Source organism: Fusarium verticillioides, chromosome 3 (genome assembly GCF_000149555.1).
Source record: "Fusarium verticillioides 7600 chromosome 3, whole genome shotgun sequence".
In the NCBI taxonomy this organism is placed as follows: domain Eukaryota; kingdom Fungi; phylum Ascomycota; class Sordariomycetes; order Hypocreales; family Nectriaceae; genus Fusarium; species Fusarium verticillioides.
The window spans coordinates 3,613,405-3,627,751 of NC_031677.1; the positions used below are offsets into that span (position 1 = coordinate 3,613,405).

Below are 14,347 nucleotides of genomic sequence, written 5' to 3' on the forward strand. Positions count from 1 at the left end.
ATCGTTTATAAACGCGTCAATGCTCAAGCTGTTGAAGGTTTGTTGAAGTGCTCCGATAGTGACGATATCGTGATCTTGATCTTGATGGCATGTGCTGCACCCTGCGGCCGTCAACCTCAGGACGGCTAGAGGATGCTCTGCCCGTTTCCGCTTCGAGATAAGCTGTATCGTAAAGAGGAAGTTGCAGGATAATCTGCCGTGCACTAACTCCAACAGAATTTCTTTGCTCATCTTCCTCGAGCGTTCCATAATTCTTCTATGGGTCGCCCGGTAAGGCCGTTTTGTGGCCAGGGCCTCATACATCCGTTCCTGAACCACTACTCAAATGGGAAATTACACCACCACCTTTTGGGAGTGAGCATGATTCAGGCCTTGTCGATTCCCTCAAAATGGACAACATGAACCAATTGTGAGACTTTAATCTCCCCGCAATGAACTTCTTTCATTTTCTTGCTACGTTACATACCTAGCACCCTGGAAAAGACAAGTTCTGGAAGGCCTCTGCCTTGACCTCTGTACTCTGTATCTGTCACAACGTTTCCGCCTTTCTCCCAGCGCTTGGAGATTCTGGAAATAGAACAGTAGAAACATCGCCCACAACGGGTCCGATCCCCTTAAAACATTAATATATTTAACAAACTCTGAGGGAAACGTTAATGTTATCGTATCCCGGTCATAGCCCTATCATGCCGAACCGGTCTTCCGTTCCCTACCTTAGCCTTTGCTGTTGGCTGTTGCTCGCGCGATGCAACAGTTACTCCTTGTTGATCCTCTTCCACACTTCATGCTCGGCTGCAGCAAGACTCTCGCCTGCAGCCGAAGCCCACTTCTTGGCGGCCGACCAGACTCCCTCCTCATCGTTGTCTCCTATCAGAGATGGCCTGCGCTCCTGGGAGACTGATGCTTCGTGAGCCGCACGCTGGGCGCTGGAGAACTCGGACGCGTGCACGTTTTGGTGATAACCAGGTGGATGAGATAGGTCGCTTCCGGAGCCTCCGCCTAGTACGCCGGTTGGGCCCAAGCCAGCCATAGGGGACGGGCCAGGAAGAGGAGCTGCAGTCGTCGCTGAACGGGTAGCGGCGAACTCTGACCCACTGGATATAGGCGCATAGGGCACTTGTGCTGGTGTAAACTGTGTTTGTGTCTCGCGCAGAGTCTCGCCGGCCTTTGGAGGTGGTGGTAAATACGCTCCATTTTGCGGCTCCGGTACAGCTCCCGGCTGCGGGGCCGGGGGGCTCGAATCTACAACTGCCCGTGTTGGAGTTGGCTGGATGTTGGCGGAAGGTTGAGGTACCCCAGTTGGAGCTGGCATAGACGGGCGAGCGCCTGGCTGAGCTGCCGGGTAAGTGGACGTCGGCACTTCATTGCTTGCAGGTACTTCGGCTGGCACCACTGGGTCATCTGAATGCGCCGTCTTTGGAGTGATTCCTGACGCCTTTGCTGCCGTGATAGGGCTTGAGGTGTGAATAGGAATTGGAGGCATATTGGTGGGTTCTGGACGTTGATCCCGTATGAAGGTGTTTGGTAGACTCTCCTGAGTTCCGAGCGCTTGTGTTCTTCCAAGGTAAGATTTCGTGTTACCCCAAGGTTTTGAATCTTGTAAAGTACTTGTCCTAAAACATTGAGTGTGATGAGATGTTGTCTGAATAAGAGAGTGGCGATGGATGCCAACTACGTCATGTGATCTGCTCTTGGTGCCTAGCATGCGGTTACCTGCAGTCAGCGGGGAAATGCCGATCAGATTCCCGTCGATAGTTCCGTGTCGTCCTCCTATTTCCAAATGCGGAACACGAGAATTGATTATTGGGCAAACGGAACCTATCCTCTCAACTTGGATTTTGCGATAGAGTGACGTAAGGCTCTTATTGGATACACAACTACCCTAAGGTTGCACGGCGCTGGAGCTTCTTTTTCTTCCTCTTCATAAACAATACGAAGGCCATGTAATGGTCTAGTTTTAGTAGAGTATCCAATACATCAACATGGTGGGAAACCTCTGAATTGAAAAAGCAACGTTGTGACGGAGGAAAAGATTGGGTCTGATGTTGAATGATGGAAGTTGATGTAACAACACTTTTCGGCGACGAGAAAGGGACAGATGGCTCATTATAGAAGAAATCGGATGGCTTGGCCTAATGATATATTTATGAGCTTGCACAATGCTGTGAGCCTTGGAGATGACCGAGTACTGTATGGACTTCCAAGTTCCAATAGAACACCTAATTCAAAAACTACATACAGCAAGCTGGCGGAGATATCCTGAGATTGCTGAATGCTGGCCAGTATATGGTGCCATCTATCTGTATATACATACAACCAATTAAGAGCTTGATCTGCCGTGTCATATGCTACATATTTCTTTCCAGTCACCCAAGAAACAGTCTAGTTCTTGGACGACTTATAAGGACAACCCGCAAACGCTTTCGTCCTGGCAACCTCTTCGAAACCCTTCGTCTCTTCAACACCCTTTCCAACAACCTTATCAGGACCCAAATCCTCAAAAAGGAAACCTTCGGACTTCATACTAGGGCCACCATCGCCAGGAAGCAACCCACCAGATAGCCATGTGATAATTGCTTCGGGGTTCCAGCGTTGCCAGAAAGTGGGAGGAACATAGAACGGCTCTTTCATGTAATGATATGACTTGATACGCCCGGTTTGTTCGTCAGGATCGGAAAGGTATATGGAGGGTGCTAAGCGAGGGAGGCAGAGATAGCGGACGATGAGTTTTCGAACAAGCAAGAGACTGTATGTCAGAACTGTAATAGCCAAACCCGGCTCAGGGAAACTGTTCTCATGTAAGTATCTGATTGGAAAATTGGAAATAGTATGAAACAAAGACTTACCCAAATGCTCGTCTCAAGCGAGGTCCCATAAGGACACAAGCTGCCGGGTATCCAAGCGGAGAGACAATCTTGGGATACGAATCCAACAGCATCTCCATAAGAACATGGCCTAGTTTCTGGATTTCCGGTGTAGGGCGCAGATGTTTGTCCTCGTAGTCTCCTCCAAAGCGTGTCATGTCCTCGAAGAATTCGAGACCATCCGTCCACTCATTCTTTCCGAGCACAGTCCTGTAGTCGATATCCATCATATCTGCAACATACTTCCACAGAGTTGACAGGCTAGCAACTTCCATGTCAGTGAGTTTGCGGTATTCATAGATGTTGAGGAACCGAACAGGCTCAGCAAAAGAGGCGTAAAGCACATATAGCAGATCGTCTTGCTTGATCTTGCCGCTCTTGATATATGGAGCATGAAGGAAGTTTGTGCGCGCCACCGCTTTATGAAGAATAGGCGACGTAGGGGGAAAGTTTGCGAAGCTGTCATCATGTTAGTCTTCATAACTCTAGCAATGTAGCCCAAGTAAACTCACCAGACATAAACGGCTTCAGTATCTGCATATCTAGTAATTGTTAGTAGAAGTTACAAGAGTCCAAGATACTCATCTAGATACCTTTTGGGCGCCTTCTTTCGATTAGCTAGATCGCTGCCGCCATAGAGAACATGAGCGACGGTTTGCACAGCATATGTCTATGTATTGACGTCGTTAATATACAAGCTTTAAATGTTGACACTAACTCGGCAACTAACTTAGTAGTTAGCTAAACATACCTCAAAGAGAGCCAATCGAACCGCAAGGTCATAGAATAACGGGAACTCGAATCTAGCGATATTCTGAACGACTTGAAAAGCATCTTGATTTGTCATGCGACTCAACGAAGCGCGGTCGTGAAACCTCAACTTGGACCGAAGCGAGTTAATTCTGGAGAAACGCAGGAGAGAACAGAGTACGACATAACCAAGAAGAGCCCCAAGAATGATTGCACCTGACCAAGAAGTGGGTGTAAAACTGGTCAACAACTCTGATTGAGAGCTCTCAGAAGCTGAAGCCTTCAAACTTGGCTTTGCTGCATTCATGGCTGTGTTGATGAGCTCCTACAGATTTACTGAGGGGGGAAACAGCGCAAAAGACAAAGGAGAAGCAAGATCTACGAGAGCCAGGAAAGGAATGTGTACATATTTATGGAACCCTTGCAAGACGTGCGGCCTTCAACCCGAGTTGGGAGTGTTTAAACGTGCTAGATCCATGATGCAGAACCCCACTGGCCCTATCGGATGAGGGGCGTTGGCAATGGCTTTTCTTGTAGACCAAAAGTTGCAAGCAGCTAATGTACCAATGGTGTGAGACAGGCCTTTTGAGGCTGACGCAACTATTCCGAAGTCTAGAAATAGTGTTGGCTTTAAGCTGGTTACTTAGGCAGCTGAAACAGATAAGCTGACAACCCTATAACTTAAATTCGCAGCAGTTTGGCAAGCCCCAAAGGTACAAATCTTTATATGTTCATTTACTGAATGCCGGCCGGAAGTGAGGAGGAAACAGATGTCCAATAGCAGTAGCAGAGGGAACAGCAGTGTTGACCAGGAGCCTTTTAGTAGTGATCTCCGACATTTGCACATGTCAATATCGCCTCCAGTTTCTGGGTCATGGCTCGTGTAACTCCAGATCAAACAAATCCTCCATTATCGTGGGAGAAATAAGTGATTGGAACGACAGGGTATTGTCCAAAGCATTGGTTACGGATATAGTGGTTGAAATAGAATACTCCCGCCGCCGATTCAAGCTGTACTCCGCAACTCCATCGAATGGCCTCTTTGTGGGGAAGAGACGCTACACGGACCCAATTGCCAATGTTTGTTCGAGGGTCCGGGTCATTAAAAGTCCGCCTAATTTGCGCTAAACCCAATTCGGTGCCGCGATCCAGACCATGAATGCGCTCCTGGTGTTTTTGAGAGCTTGTTGAGCGCGCGCTGGAAGCTTCTTCAATCAACTCACTATCAATGTGAGCTTGCTCAGCGCAATCTCCACCGCAACATTAGAAAGGCCAAGGCCAATCCATCAATATGGTTGGAAAAGTCAGCGAAAGAGTCCTCCTACGGGAAGGTATGCTTCATTATCACTTGTCGATAGCGACTCGGCTGTCGTTCTAGACACATGTACTGACAGATTGCCTTAGGTCTCGAGAGAACTGACAATGGCATGAAGCTGACGACATGGCCTGATGTCACTCCGATTAATCAGAAAAACTATTATACGTACGATGACTCTTTCGCATAAGCGGCGTTTATGCTGATGCTTTGTTAGTGATTACATGAAGCGCGATGACCAAATCCTCGCCCTCCGCCTCCAGAGCGATGCCACCCGAGATCGACTCGTACAAAGCGCTCGGGACCGAGATCGCGCTCTATCCAAGACTGCCAATGGGGAGCTACCACTTCCTGTCGCAGATCTCCCTGACGAAGATGGTGCTACAACACCTTCGGCTGGCCTGGATCCCTCAAGGGTCATCGTGATCCACCCCGGCAGTCAAAATCTTCGAATAGGCTTTGCGAGCGACGCCCTCCCCAAGACAATTCCGATGACACTAGCTACCAAGTTCCCTCAGACCGAGTCCGAGATGTACGAGGCCCTACCACGACGACAATTCGAGGCCAAGACACCCGATCAACAATATGGTGAAGAGTGGTCAAAGAAATACAACAAGATGTGCAATGACCTCAAGGTCGAGATGCGAGCCAATAAGCGCAAAGTCTTGCCCAACTCGAAGGAACTTGTTCAGACTTTCAACCGCCGTACGGAACCCGAAGTTATTCAGAAGCACAATGACCCCCTTGAGATCGAATGGACTGATATTGAAACGCTTGATGACCCCGACTCATTAGCTTCATGCTTTATTGGACACCAAGCAGAGCGTGTTCCCGACGACTCGAATCCCAAATTCAAGCTTTGGTGGCCTATACAACATGGACAGTGGAATGAAGATGGGTACACAAGCCAGGAGCATATGTATGATGATTTTGAAACATTACTCGATAAGGCATTGAGGCAAGAGCTTGGACTGAAGACAAACAGCGAATGGCAACAGTACAGCTGCGTTTTTGTCATTCCCGACTTATACGATAAGAAATACGTGGAGCAAATCCTGCGGTCGTGCATGACCTGGTTCGAATTCTCCAGGGTGTGTTTTGTCCAGGAAGGAATGGCTGCAACTTTTGGTGCCGGGTACACACAAGCCTGTGTCGTCGATGTGGGAGCTCAGAAGACGGCTGTCACCTGTGTGGAAGACGGTCTTGTCATCGAGGATTCAAGGATCAACCTGAAATACGGAGGCTACGATATCACGGATACATTCCTCAAAATGATGCTTTACGACAACTTTCCTTACCAGGACATGAACCTACGACGGCGATATGATTTCCTTCTGGCTGAAGAGCTGAAGATTAAGCACTGCACCATGTCGCAAGCAGATATCTCTGTCCAACTCTTCAACTTCCATGTCCGGGCTCCTAACCAACCAACGCGGAAATACGCTTTCAAGACATACGATGAGGTCATCCTGGCTCCGATGGGAGTGTATGACCCAGCCATCTTTGACAACAGCGCCAAGCTAAGAGGACGTCGTAAGCTGGTTGAGAGATCTTACAACGCCTACGACGTTGATATTCCAGACGATCCAACCTCTGCCGCCCAATTAGCTATTCTAGCACTTGTCCAGCCTTCGATAACGTCCAACGCAAATGGCTTCACACTGTCACAGCCAGATATCTCAACTCCTATCAAAGAGAACAAACAATTCAACTTCCTTGGAGCAAAGGAGAGCATGACCAACGGAACACCCATGGGCTCTCATGCCGGATCCCCTGCACCGGAGGGCGCTAACACGCCGCTTCCATATGTCTTTGGCAAGGACAGGGAGGGTGTGAATGGAGGTAGCCCAGCGCCCAATGGTTCTCGTGCTGGAGGCACTCCTAATCCCGGACAAACACAACCACCAGCTGGCATGTTTGTCGACGCTGCTGCCCGAACCGCCAAATCCATGGCCGCTGAGCGAGACGCCGTGTTACCGGTCGCTCCTCTCGACATTGCCATTCTCACAAGTATTCAGAACGCCGCTAAGGGCGATGAGAAGAAGCTGCGAGACTTACTTGGAAGCATCATGGTTATTGGTGGTGGTGCCAAGATTCCTCACTTTACGGTTGTCCTGGAGGAGAAGATCAAGGCCCGACGACCCGAACTCAGCGATCGGATCCTCGTGAGTCGAAGCGCAAGAGACATGGACGAACAAGTTGTCACCTGGAAGGGTGCCAGTGTGTTTGCTAAGTTGTCGACCAACGACTCATGGATTACACCTTTCGAATTCGAGAGGCTAGGTGCCAGGACTCTTCACCACAAGGTGCTCTGGGCCTGGTAAAACGGGACCTGCAAGATAATGGACTAATGGAGTTTGGGCACGGGCATGGAGTATGGGTAACTTGTCTCTTGTATCACTGGAATGCAGCATGGAGCCGATCATGAAGGCAGTCGTAGACAGAAGCTTATAGGAAGGGGTTGAAAAGCCGCTAGATATAGGCATGTTTATGTTTATTCATATGGTAAACTTGACTTGGACATGGAGACATGACTTGTATGGAGCTAGCTTGATCTTAGCGAATCGTGCTTACGGTGTAACAACTTGAACGCCACGCGATATTGAGACTCACTTTTCAGCATCAGCTACAAAGTTCGTGTTCCAAGACTGAATCAATCAATATCTTAGGATCAAAGAGCGATATCGGGTGCATACATACATGATGCGTGAAGATTATGTAATGGCCCCGTCATGCGATATCCGAGCTTCAAGCTGGAATTAGGTACGGACGGTAGCTCCCCGGTCATCCGCCCTTATTGTTTAGCACCCGACTATTATTGTTTGGGCATTTCATCACAGTCTACACACATCGCGCTTAGAACAAACCACTACGTCAACATTCCACGTGCCCCAAATACCAGTTTTGTTTTTGCGTCTGCAATGTGATTATCCCTCCTCTTTGCCAAAACAGCAATCTTTCCGAAAGAACGCCATGTTGCGATATCTACCATTTGCGCCGTCGACGACGCCTCTCCAGGCACTGACGTACCTTCTCGGCATATCGCTCTTCTCGATCTCCTTTCTTGTCTTCTTGAACAGCTCTGTTTCTTTTGTTATCACCGACCTGATTGGGCAGAAGGAGGGCGTTGGTGATGTCGTGGGGACTCTGGGCTTCGTCGATGAGCTCGTTGCGCTCGTTGCTTGTCCAGGATGGGGTCTTGTGTCGGATCGTCTGGGTGTTAGATGGGTTGCTGTCATTGGGTACGGGATAATCGGCGTCTCGCTGGCTCTGTTTGTGCAGGCCAAGACCGTATATCCCCAATTGTTGCTGGCTCGCGTGTTATTCGCAATCGGCGCATCTGCAGCGTGAGTTGAGGCAGAGAGAGTATAGCTTACATGAACGAGCATTGCTAACTAGGGAAGGGCCACAATGGTTACTGCGATACTCCCATCCTTGACGGACGATAGCAACAACGAGGAGGATGAAGCCCAAGCCAGAATTAAAGCTCTCCACAATGCGACAGCCCGAAGCAGCATTGCCTTCTCTGTCGAATCCGAAGCGACAATCACCCAGGAACGATACACGCAGTCTATTTCTGAGCCAAGCACAACAGATACCGCCGATACTGCTGCAGGAAGGCCATCCAAGCTAGCGGGATTCGTTGGATTGTTTACGGGATGTGGTGCACTTGTCGCACTGACGCTGTTCCTCCCACTCCCAGCGCGATTTGGCGAGAATAAAGGCACTACCCCCGCTGAGGCGGTATCGTATAGCTTCTACGTTGTTGCGGGTGTCGCATTGGCCGTGTCTATTTTTGTTGCGATCGGCCTGCGCAACATCAAAGGTGAGGAGGGCAAGGGTTGGCGAATGCTCTTGGGGCTGAAGAACGATGACGAATCGAGTGATGGAAACGGTCGTGAGCGACGTGTAAGTCCGGCACATTTCGATTTCGGTTGAACTCCCACTGACAAGATATACAAGCTTGCGCCGTATCTCCACCTCATGAAAGACTCAGTTTTCCTTGGCTTCGTTGATTCACGAATCGGACTTGGCTATGTTGGCGGTTTTGTTGCCCGAGCTTCAAGCGTTGCTATCTCACTCTTCATCCCTCTTTACGTCAACACATTCTACATAAGCAACGGGTTCTGTAAAGGCTCACCTCACGATTCGTCACCCGAACTCAAGGAGGAGTGCAGGGCTGCATATGTCCTGTCTTCTATTCTTACTGGTGTGGCGCAACTCATGGGCCTTATTTGCGCTCCCATCTTCGGATACCTTGCCAGTCGAACTGGTCGCATCAACTACCCCATCGTCGTGTCTACCGTTTTTGGTATCGTTGGCTACATCGCCCTTCCACAGCTCTCCAGTCCTGAAATCAAGGACGTAGATGGCCGAGGCGGTAGTCCCGTAATCTTCTTTATTGTTTCACTCCTTGGTATCAGCCAGATCGGCGCTATCGTTTGCAGTCTTGGTTCTCTCGGCCGTGGTGTTCTTGCAGTTGAGCTGCCTCGAACCGCCCGCCCAGAAAGCCTACTCCAGCCAGAAGAGTACGAATCAGCCAACGACGAGAGCCGGCCTCTCATTAGCATTACGACAGACCAAGAGTCAGTCCCTCGCACCCGCCTCAAAGGCTCTATTGCAGGCGTGTATTCTTTGTATGGCGGCTTTGCCATCTTGCTGCTTACGAAGCTAGGGGGCTTCCTCTTTGACAAGCTCTCCAACGGGGCGCCTTTCTACATGATGGCCATTTTTAACGCTGTTTTGCTGGCATTCTCTCTTGGAATGGATGCTTCGCACACATTTTCACATCGGGTGTAATATATTTTAGCGGCTCTGTCTTCTTGTAACTAGATACGAAATATATGAAAAGCGTTCTTCTCTCCTTTCATTAGATCTTACAAGGGTCACCAGTTTAGCGTTAGTATCATAGCAAAACATCGCTTACTTAAAAAAGGAACATGATATGAGGCGTATACAAATTTATTGAGACTGCTATTCTAAACCGTACCAGATATCAGTGCTGAAAGTTGTCAAATATGTACTACACCCGGATCTCAGCCCATGTTTCTAATACCTCCACAAGTGTTCTTCGGTCTCACCATGATGTCTCGTCTCCTTTTGCGTCAGTTCTGCGATCAAACTTACGGATGGAAGTCAAGGGGAATGTTGGCCTAACGTCGACGTTCAATACGACGACGCCTGGACTCCCGGAGCTGCTTGAGCTTGCAGCGGAGCTTTTCTCGGAGTCCATCACGGACCTCCCTGCGGTCGGCCTTGAAGTTGTCTTTGTGATACTCCATATTGAGGCAGAAGCGCTCAAGGTACTTCTCGAAGATATTATCCGCCTCGCTCTCCTGGTCTTCAGGGTCGATAGGTTGGTAATACTTCATTTTGGTGGTTTGTGGTTGCTTGGCTACTACTGGCAATAGGCAGTGCTCTGAGCGTGGAGTGGTGACAAAGGATACTTCTAAGTTGTTTTTGGTATTGTTGCAGGCTTACTGAGGTATTCTCAAAAGGTTGTTTGACACTGAGGTGAGCGAGAAAAAAAGGAGAGCCTCTTATTACTTAGGGACGGGCTTTTTATACTCGAAATCTCTAGAAGCACCATATATGGCTACTGAACAATCATCTTATTCTGTTCACTTGTTCTACAACCGTTTAATACTTCCTAAAAGATGTGGTTGATGGGAAAGGGGCTTAGGCAAGAAAGAGCGCGTTCAACGACGTTGAGGCTAAAGGGGCCATCAAAATGCAGAATCAAGCATGTTTTAGTATTTACCTCATAGAATCGAGTCCTACGTCAGCTTATGGAGTTTGTAGGAGCTCACACGCGCTTCAAAGACCGGAGTTTGATCGAGTTACGCCTCAAGTTAAGGTCGCTCCAGCCCATCTGACTAAGAGCTGCGATTGCGAGCACGACGTAACTGCCAGCGAACAAGGACTACTTTCACCAGCTCTAGAGAACACTGAAGAGTGTTCGAGGTGTCAGTTGGGTGCAGTTGTGGCTTCAAGGCGCCTCGCAAGGCTGATTTGGAGGCTGGTTCCAGGGATGACTTCATCGCACGACTAGCTCATTGGGAAGAACAATATCTCAGGCCGTAAACATTTTTTGTGTTCTCTTAAGAGAACTAAAGCATTCCTTTTGTTAGGATATCAAGTGCTTCGTTCGCAATATGATATCTGCCCATACCCCTGACAGGTGCTATGTGATATATCAGATTCTGCCTGCGTCCTTTCATTGGCTTGTGAGCTTGTATAGTAAGCATTTATACGGTAAGAACAAAGGACTTGACAATCCCAGGGAGTTCCTTAAGCTCATTTGCACTGCAAAGGTTGAGTGCCGGTTATTAGTGTAGAAAGGGGGGGGTGAGGTATGTTGGCTTACAGACGACGACAGCCAGTAAGCCAATCGAGTAATGCACAACAACGAATGAGTAGACTCTTTCTACAAGGCGCTAATATGTAATTATAATACTTTACAGTAAGGGCGTTGAGGTTACTCGTTGTTTGTAACCCAGTTCATTCATCTTATGGTGAATCACACATCAGACAGCAAAGATATAAGAGAATTTCAAATGAATTTTGTACGGAAACCTTCGAGAAGACCTAGAGGACAGAAATATTTCTGGGTGCAGCAGAGCTAGTGAGATCTGAGCTCAAATCTTCCCTATATCACGCAGCACTTTGCCCGTTGGACGCAGACCATCCAGCCAGACACAAAAAACCAATGGTCAACTTATTTTTTTCATTTCAACCTGTCGAAGAACAACGAATATGGCATCCTTTCCACCCCCTTCTTATAATCGTGACGAGTTGATGGGGGAAAAGGAAAAAAGGGGGGAGGGCGTGGGACATGCATGAACGTTGACCCGTGTTTGCCTTGCCTTATGCTGTGAGAGGGTGCAAGCAGGGGATTTTTTGGGGGGCGCTCTCTTGCGCGAGGCGCGCAGGCTTTGGCTTGGGCAATCTAGTTGCCGCCGAGGCTGGGGAAAGCAGACTGGTCGCTGGTGTTGATAGCAGCATTGCCCTTAGCAGATCCCTGAGGAGCACCGCCGCGACCGCCGCGGTTACCTCCACGGCCACGATCACCACCACGCTCTCCGCCACGACCTCCACGGCCGCCTCGGCCTCCGCGAGCACCACCTCGGGTGCGCTCAGGCTCGACGAAGCGAGGGTCGAAGTCAATGGTCTGCTTGACCTTGCGCTCGCGCTGGCGCTGGGCCTTGCCTCCGGTAGGGGCGAAGTACTCCTCCTCCTCGTTCTCGAGGGGCTTGGCGTTGGCCCACTTCTTGTCGAGCTTGCTGCCCTCGTTGGCCTCACGGACCTTGAGACCGGAGTCGAGAGCGGCCTTCTTCTCAGCCTGCTGGGCGAGATATTCCTCGTAAGAGACCTGCTTCTCGGCCTCCTCCTCGGCGGCGGCAGCCTCAGCGGCAGCGTCCTCAGCAACGGCATCCTTTTGCTCATCCTTAGCGATAGCTTCACCGGCCTGCTCGTCCTTAAGCTCAGCAGTACCCTCGTTAGCACCCCAGGATTGGGCAGCCTGCTTGTCAGAGCCACTATATTCTGTCAGCATGTCGAACAAGATCTAAGGAATTCAGTCAAGCATACCCGTGGCCGCCGAACTTGGAAGGGTGTCGGTCATCGCGCTCACGGGCGTGTCTAGCGCCACGTCCTACAGATTATCAGCTTTTGCTCGCCATGCCCAAGATTCTCGGCCTACTCACCACCACGGACACGAGCACCGGCACCGCCTCGGGGACCATCACGAGGAGCCTCCTCAGTGGATCGGTTCTGGTTTCGGTTGCTGCCAGCACCACGATCCCGGAAAGCTATTCCGAGTCAGTATTTTGACCATGGACTCAATTTCCAGTGCTTGAAACTCACCACCCTCGTTACCACCGGGACCACGGCGGTTACCGCCAGCACCACCGGCCCTTACGGGAGCCTGGGGCTCGACATTACGCTTAGTAGTACGAGCAGTGTTCTTGTCAACGGTCTTGACAGGAACGACGGGCTTCTCCTCGCCGTCACTGTCGTTGCCTGTGGAGGAGTCGATATGTCAGTACGAATGATCGTGATTGAATTGGGCATTGGGCATCGGAGTCGATGAAGCATAGATTTTGGGTTTTTCTTTCTCGCGGGGAAAGCGGGGAGAGGAGGAATCGTACCGAGGTAGGCAAAAGGGTTCTGGACGGAGCGTTAGCATGATTGCATGGTTATTTGGCTATTGCGGTATCATATTTGTGGTGTTTTAGTATGAGGGAACAGGCCGTCGCGTTAGGTTAGGGCAAACAACCTGATGGGCGATGACAAGTGAAGGGAATGAGGGGCTTGTTTTGGATCATGGGCGAGAGGACGGGCGATGCGACAAGAAATAGCAGAGGCGTAGAGGAGGCGAGGAGGAGCAGAAGCAAATGTGACTGCTGAAGCCATCGAGAGTGAACGTTCTCATACAAGAGAGTTCGATTAACGGCGTTGTGGTGCAAAATTGCCAACCCAATGCAGCGCCCGAAATCAAAACTCGACGGGAGTCGAGATCGCAGGGGGTACACTGCATACAATAGAGAGGGAAACACCAGAAGAGCAGAGATAAATCGAGTCGTACCTTTGTGACAACCGACATCTTTGGTCGTCGCCTTGGGCTTATCGCCTTCCGTCCGGGGCGTAATTCAAATCTTGAGGGCGACGAAGAGTGGTCTACGGTCGCATGACCTTGTAAGAGGAAGAGCTTTTGGTGGTTTTGTTTGGGTTTGGGTTGGGTTTGGTTGAGTGAGGTACGTACGTAGAGACTCCAGCCAGCAGAGGGGGGGGTCCGAAGCGAGTATTGGGATTGTACTTGTAGGAGTGGAGGGCTCAGTCAGGTTTGGCTGAGTCGAGTCGAGTCGAGGCAAAGTCAAGAGAGAGGGCAGTCAGTCTCTCGTAAGGTTTAGGCACTGTAAGTATTTTTGGCTTCTATTGGTGTGGTGTGGTCCTCTCGACCTTTTTTGGGGGGTTTTTTTTTTTCACTCTTGAGACCTAATGGTGCCCACGATCAAGACTCAAATCATAGTCTAATGTTACTGGTAACAAATTTAGGTACTAATACAATTATTAATTGGACCAGCCTCTTTTTTTCCCACTCCCACTCCGTCTGCGTCTTTGTATTTTACCTGATCTAAGTGCGGTCCGGTATTGACAACTCTCTCAGAGCCCGTACATACAGCGCACAACATGCCCTGACACAGCTGTTATTACTGGTCATCGGGTGGGACGCTGAGGGAACTCTGACGCACACGCAAAGCGCTAGGAACCTTGTTCTCGCTTAACGATTTGTGCAATCAAAATTGAATTTTGTGAGTGGAATTTAGGGCATGAAAATGGGTACTTTTGACAACTGGATTGGATCTTCAGAGCTACCTAGGTAAGGTAAGGTACCTTAGTTAGCACAGGCCAATTG

The 14,347-nt window shown here is 49.6% G+C and overlaps 6 protein-coding genes across 7 annotated transcripts; 2 read left to right on the forward strand and 4 right to left on the reverse strand.

Moving 5' to 3' along the window:
- Window positions 1–366: 366 nt before the first annotated feature.
- FVEG_05445 (hypothetical protein) lies at window positions 367–1,794 on the reverse strand. The gene has a single exon (XM_018893674.1). The coding sequence runs from the start codon at window positions 1,703–1,705 to the stop codon at window positions 755–757; it is 951 nt and encodes a 316-aa protein (XP_018750554.1). The 5' UTR covers window positions 1,706–1,794; the 3' UTR covers window positions 367–754.
- A 384-nt stretch (window positions 1,795–2,178) lies between these two features.
- Window positions 2,179–4,003, reverse strand: FVEG_05446 (hypothetical protein). Its single transcript, XM_018893675.1, has 5 exons — window positions 3,616–4,003; window positions 3,458–3,534; window positions 3,377–3,406; window positions 2,847–3,323; window positions 2,179–2,788 (listed from the first exon to the last, which is right to left on the reverse strand). Exons 1-5 carry the CDS (start codon window positions 3,919–3,921, stop codon window positions 2,383–2,385), a joined length of 1,296 nt encoding a protein of 431 aa, XP_018750555.1. The 5' UTR covers window positions 3,922–4,003; the 3' UTR covers window positions 2,179–2,382.
- Window positions 4,004–4,796: 793 nt separating this feature from the next.
- FVEG_05447 (hypothetical protein) lies at window positions 4,797–7,253 on the forward strand (the record flags this gene model as incomplete). Its single annotated transcript, XM_018893676.1, has 3 exons — window positions 4,797–4,945; window positions 5,019–5,097; window positions 5,147–7,253. Exons 1-3 carry the CDS (start codon window positions 4,906–4,908, stop codon window positions 7,251–7,253), a joined length of 2,226 nt encoding a protein of 741 aa, XP_018750556.1. The 5' UTR covers window positions 4,797–4,905.
- A 649-nt stretch (window positions 7,254–7,902) lies between these two features.
- FVEG_05448 (hypothetical protein) lies at window positions 7,903–9,729 on the forward strand (the record flags this gene model as incomplete). The annotated part of the gene is made up of 3 exons (XM_018893677.1): window positions 7,903–8,276; window positions 8,334–8,838; window positions 8,893–9,729. 3 exons carry the CDS (start codon window positions 7,903–7,905, stop codon window positions 9,727–9,729), a joined length of 1,716 nt encoding a protein of 571 aa, XP_018750557.1.
- A 353-nt stretch (window positions 9,730–10,082) lies between these two features.
- Window positions 10,083–10,301, reverse strand: FVEG_15638 (hypothetical protein; the record flags this gene model as incomplete). The annotated part of the gene is made up of 1 exon (XM_018904829.1): window positions 10,083–10,301. One exon carries the CDS (start codon window positions 10,299–10,301, stop codon window positions 10,083–10,085), a length of 219 nt encoding a protein of 72 aa, XP_018750558.1.
- A 1,060-nt stretch (window positions 10,302–11,361) lies between these two features.
- On the reverse strand, window positions 11,362–13,922 carry FVEG_05449 (hypothetical protein). Of its 2 annotated transcripts, XM_018893679.1 has the most exons (7): window positions 13,694–13,922; window positions 13,517–13,608; window positions 13,080–13,098; window positions 12,796–12,951; window positions 12,636–12,740; window positions 12,520–12,583; window positions 11,362–12,467 (listed from the first exon to the last, which is right to left on the reverse strand). In XM_018893679.1, the coding sequence occupies exons 2-7, from the start codon at window positions 13,532–13,534 to the stop codon at window positions 11,879–11,881; spliced, it is 951 nt and encodes a 316-aa protein (XP_018750560.1). In that variant the 5' UTR covers window positions 13,535–13,608; window positions 13,694–13,922; the 3' UTR covers window positions 11,362–11,878. The 2 variants fall into 2 exon arrangements, with proteins under 2 accessions (XP_018750560.1, XP_018750559.1); XM_018893678.1 differs by having other exon boundaries at window positions 13,517–13,922.
- Between the last annotated feature and the right edge of the window lie 425 nt (window positions 13,923–14,347).

Coding starts and splice junctions, on each gene's coding strand:
- FVEG_05445 (XM_018893674.1), bottom strand. CDS start 1,705: ATGCTAGGCACCAAGAGCAGATCACATGACGTAGTTGGCATCCATCGC.
- FVEG_05449 (XM_018893679.1), bottom strand. Junction 12,741..12,795: donor TCCCGGTGGTAACGAGGGTG/GTGAGTTTCAAG, acceptor GACTCGGAATAG/CTTTCCGGGATCGTGGTGCT. Junction 12,584..12,635: donor CGGTGCTCGTGTCCGTGGTG/GTGAGTAGGCCG, acceptor GATAATCTGTAG/GACGTGGCGCTAGACACGCC.
- FVEG_05446 (XM_018893675.1), bottom strand. CDS start 3,921: ATGAATGCAGCAAAGCCAAGTTTGAAGGCTTCAGCTTCTGAGAGCTCT. Junction 3,535..3,615: donor TTCGATTGGCTCTCTTTGAG/GTATGTTTAGCT, acceptor GTCAATACATAG/ACATATGCTGTGCAAACCGT. Junction 2,789..2,846: donor CGCTTGAGACGAGCATTTGG/GTAAGTCTTTGT, acceptor ACATGAGAACAG/TTTCCCTGAGCCGGGTTTGG.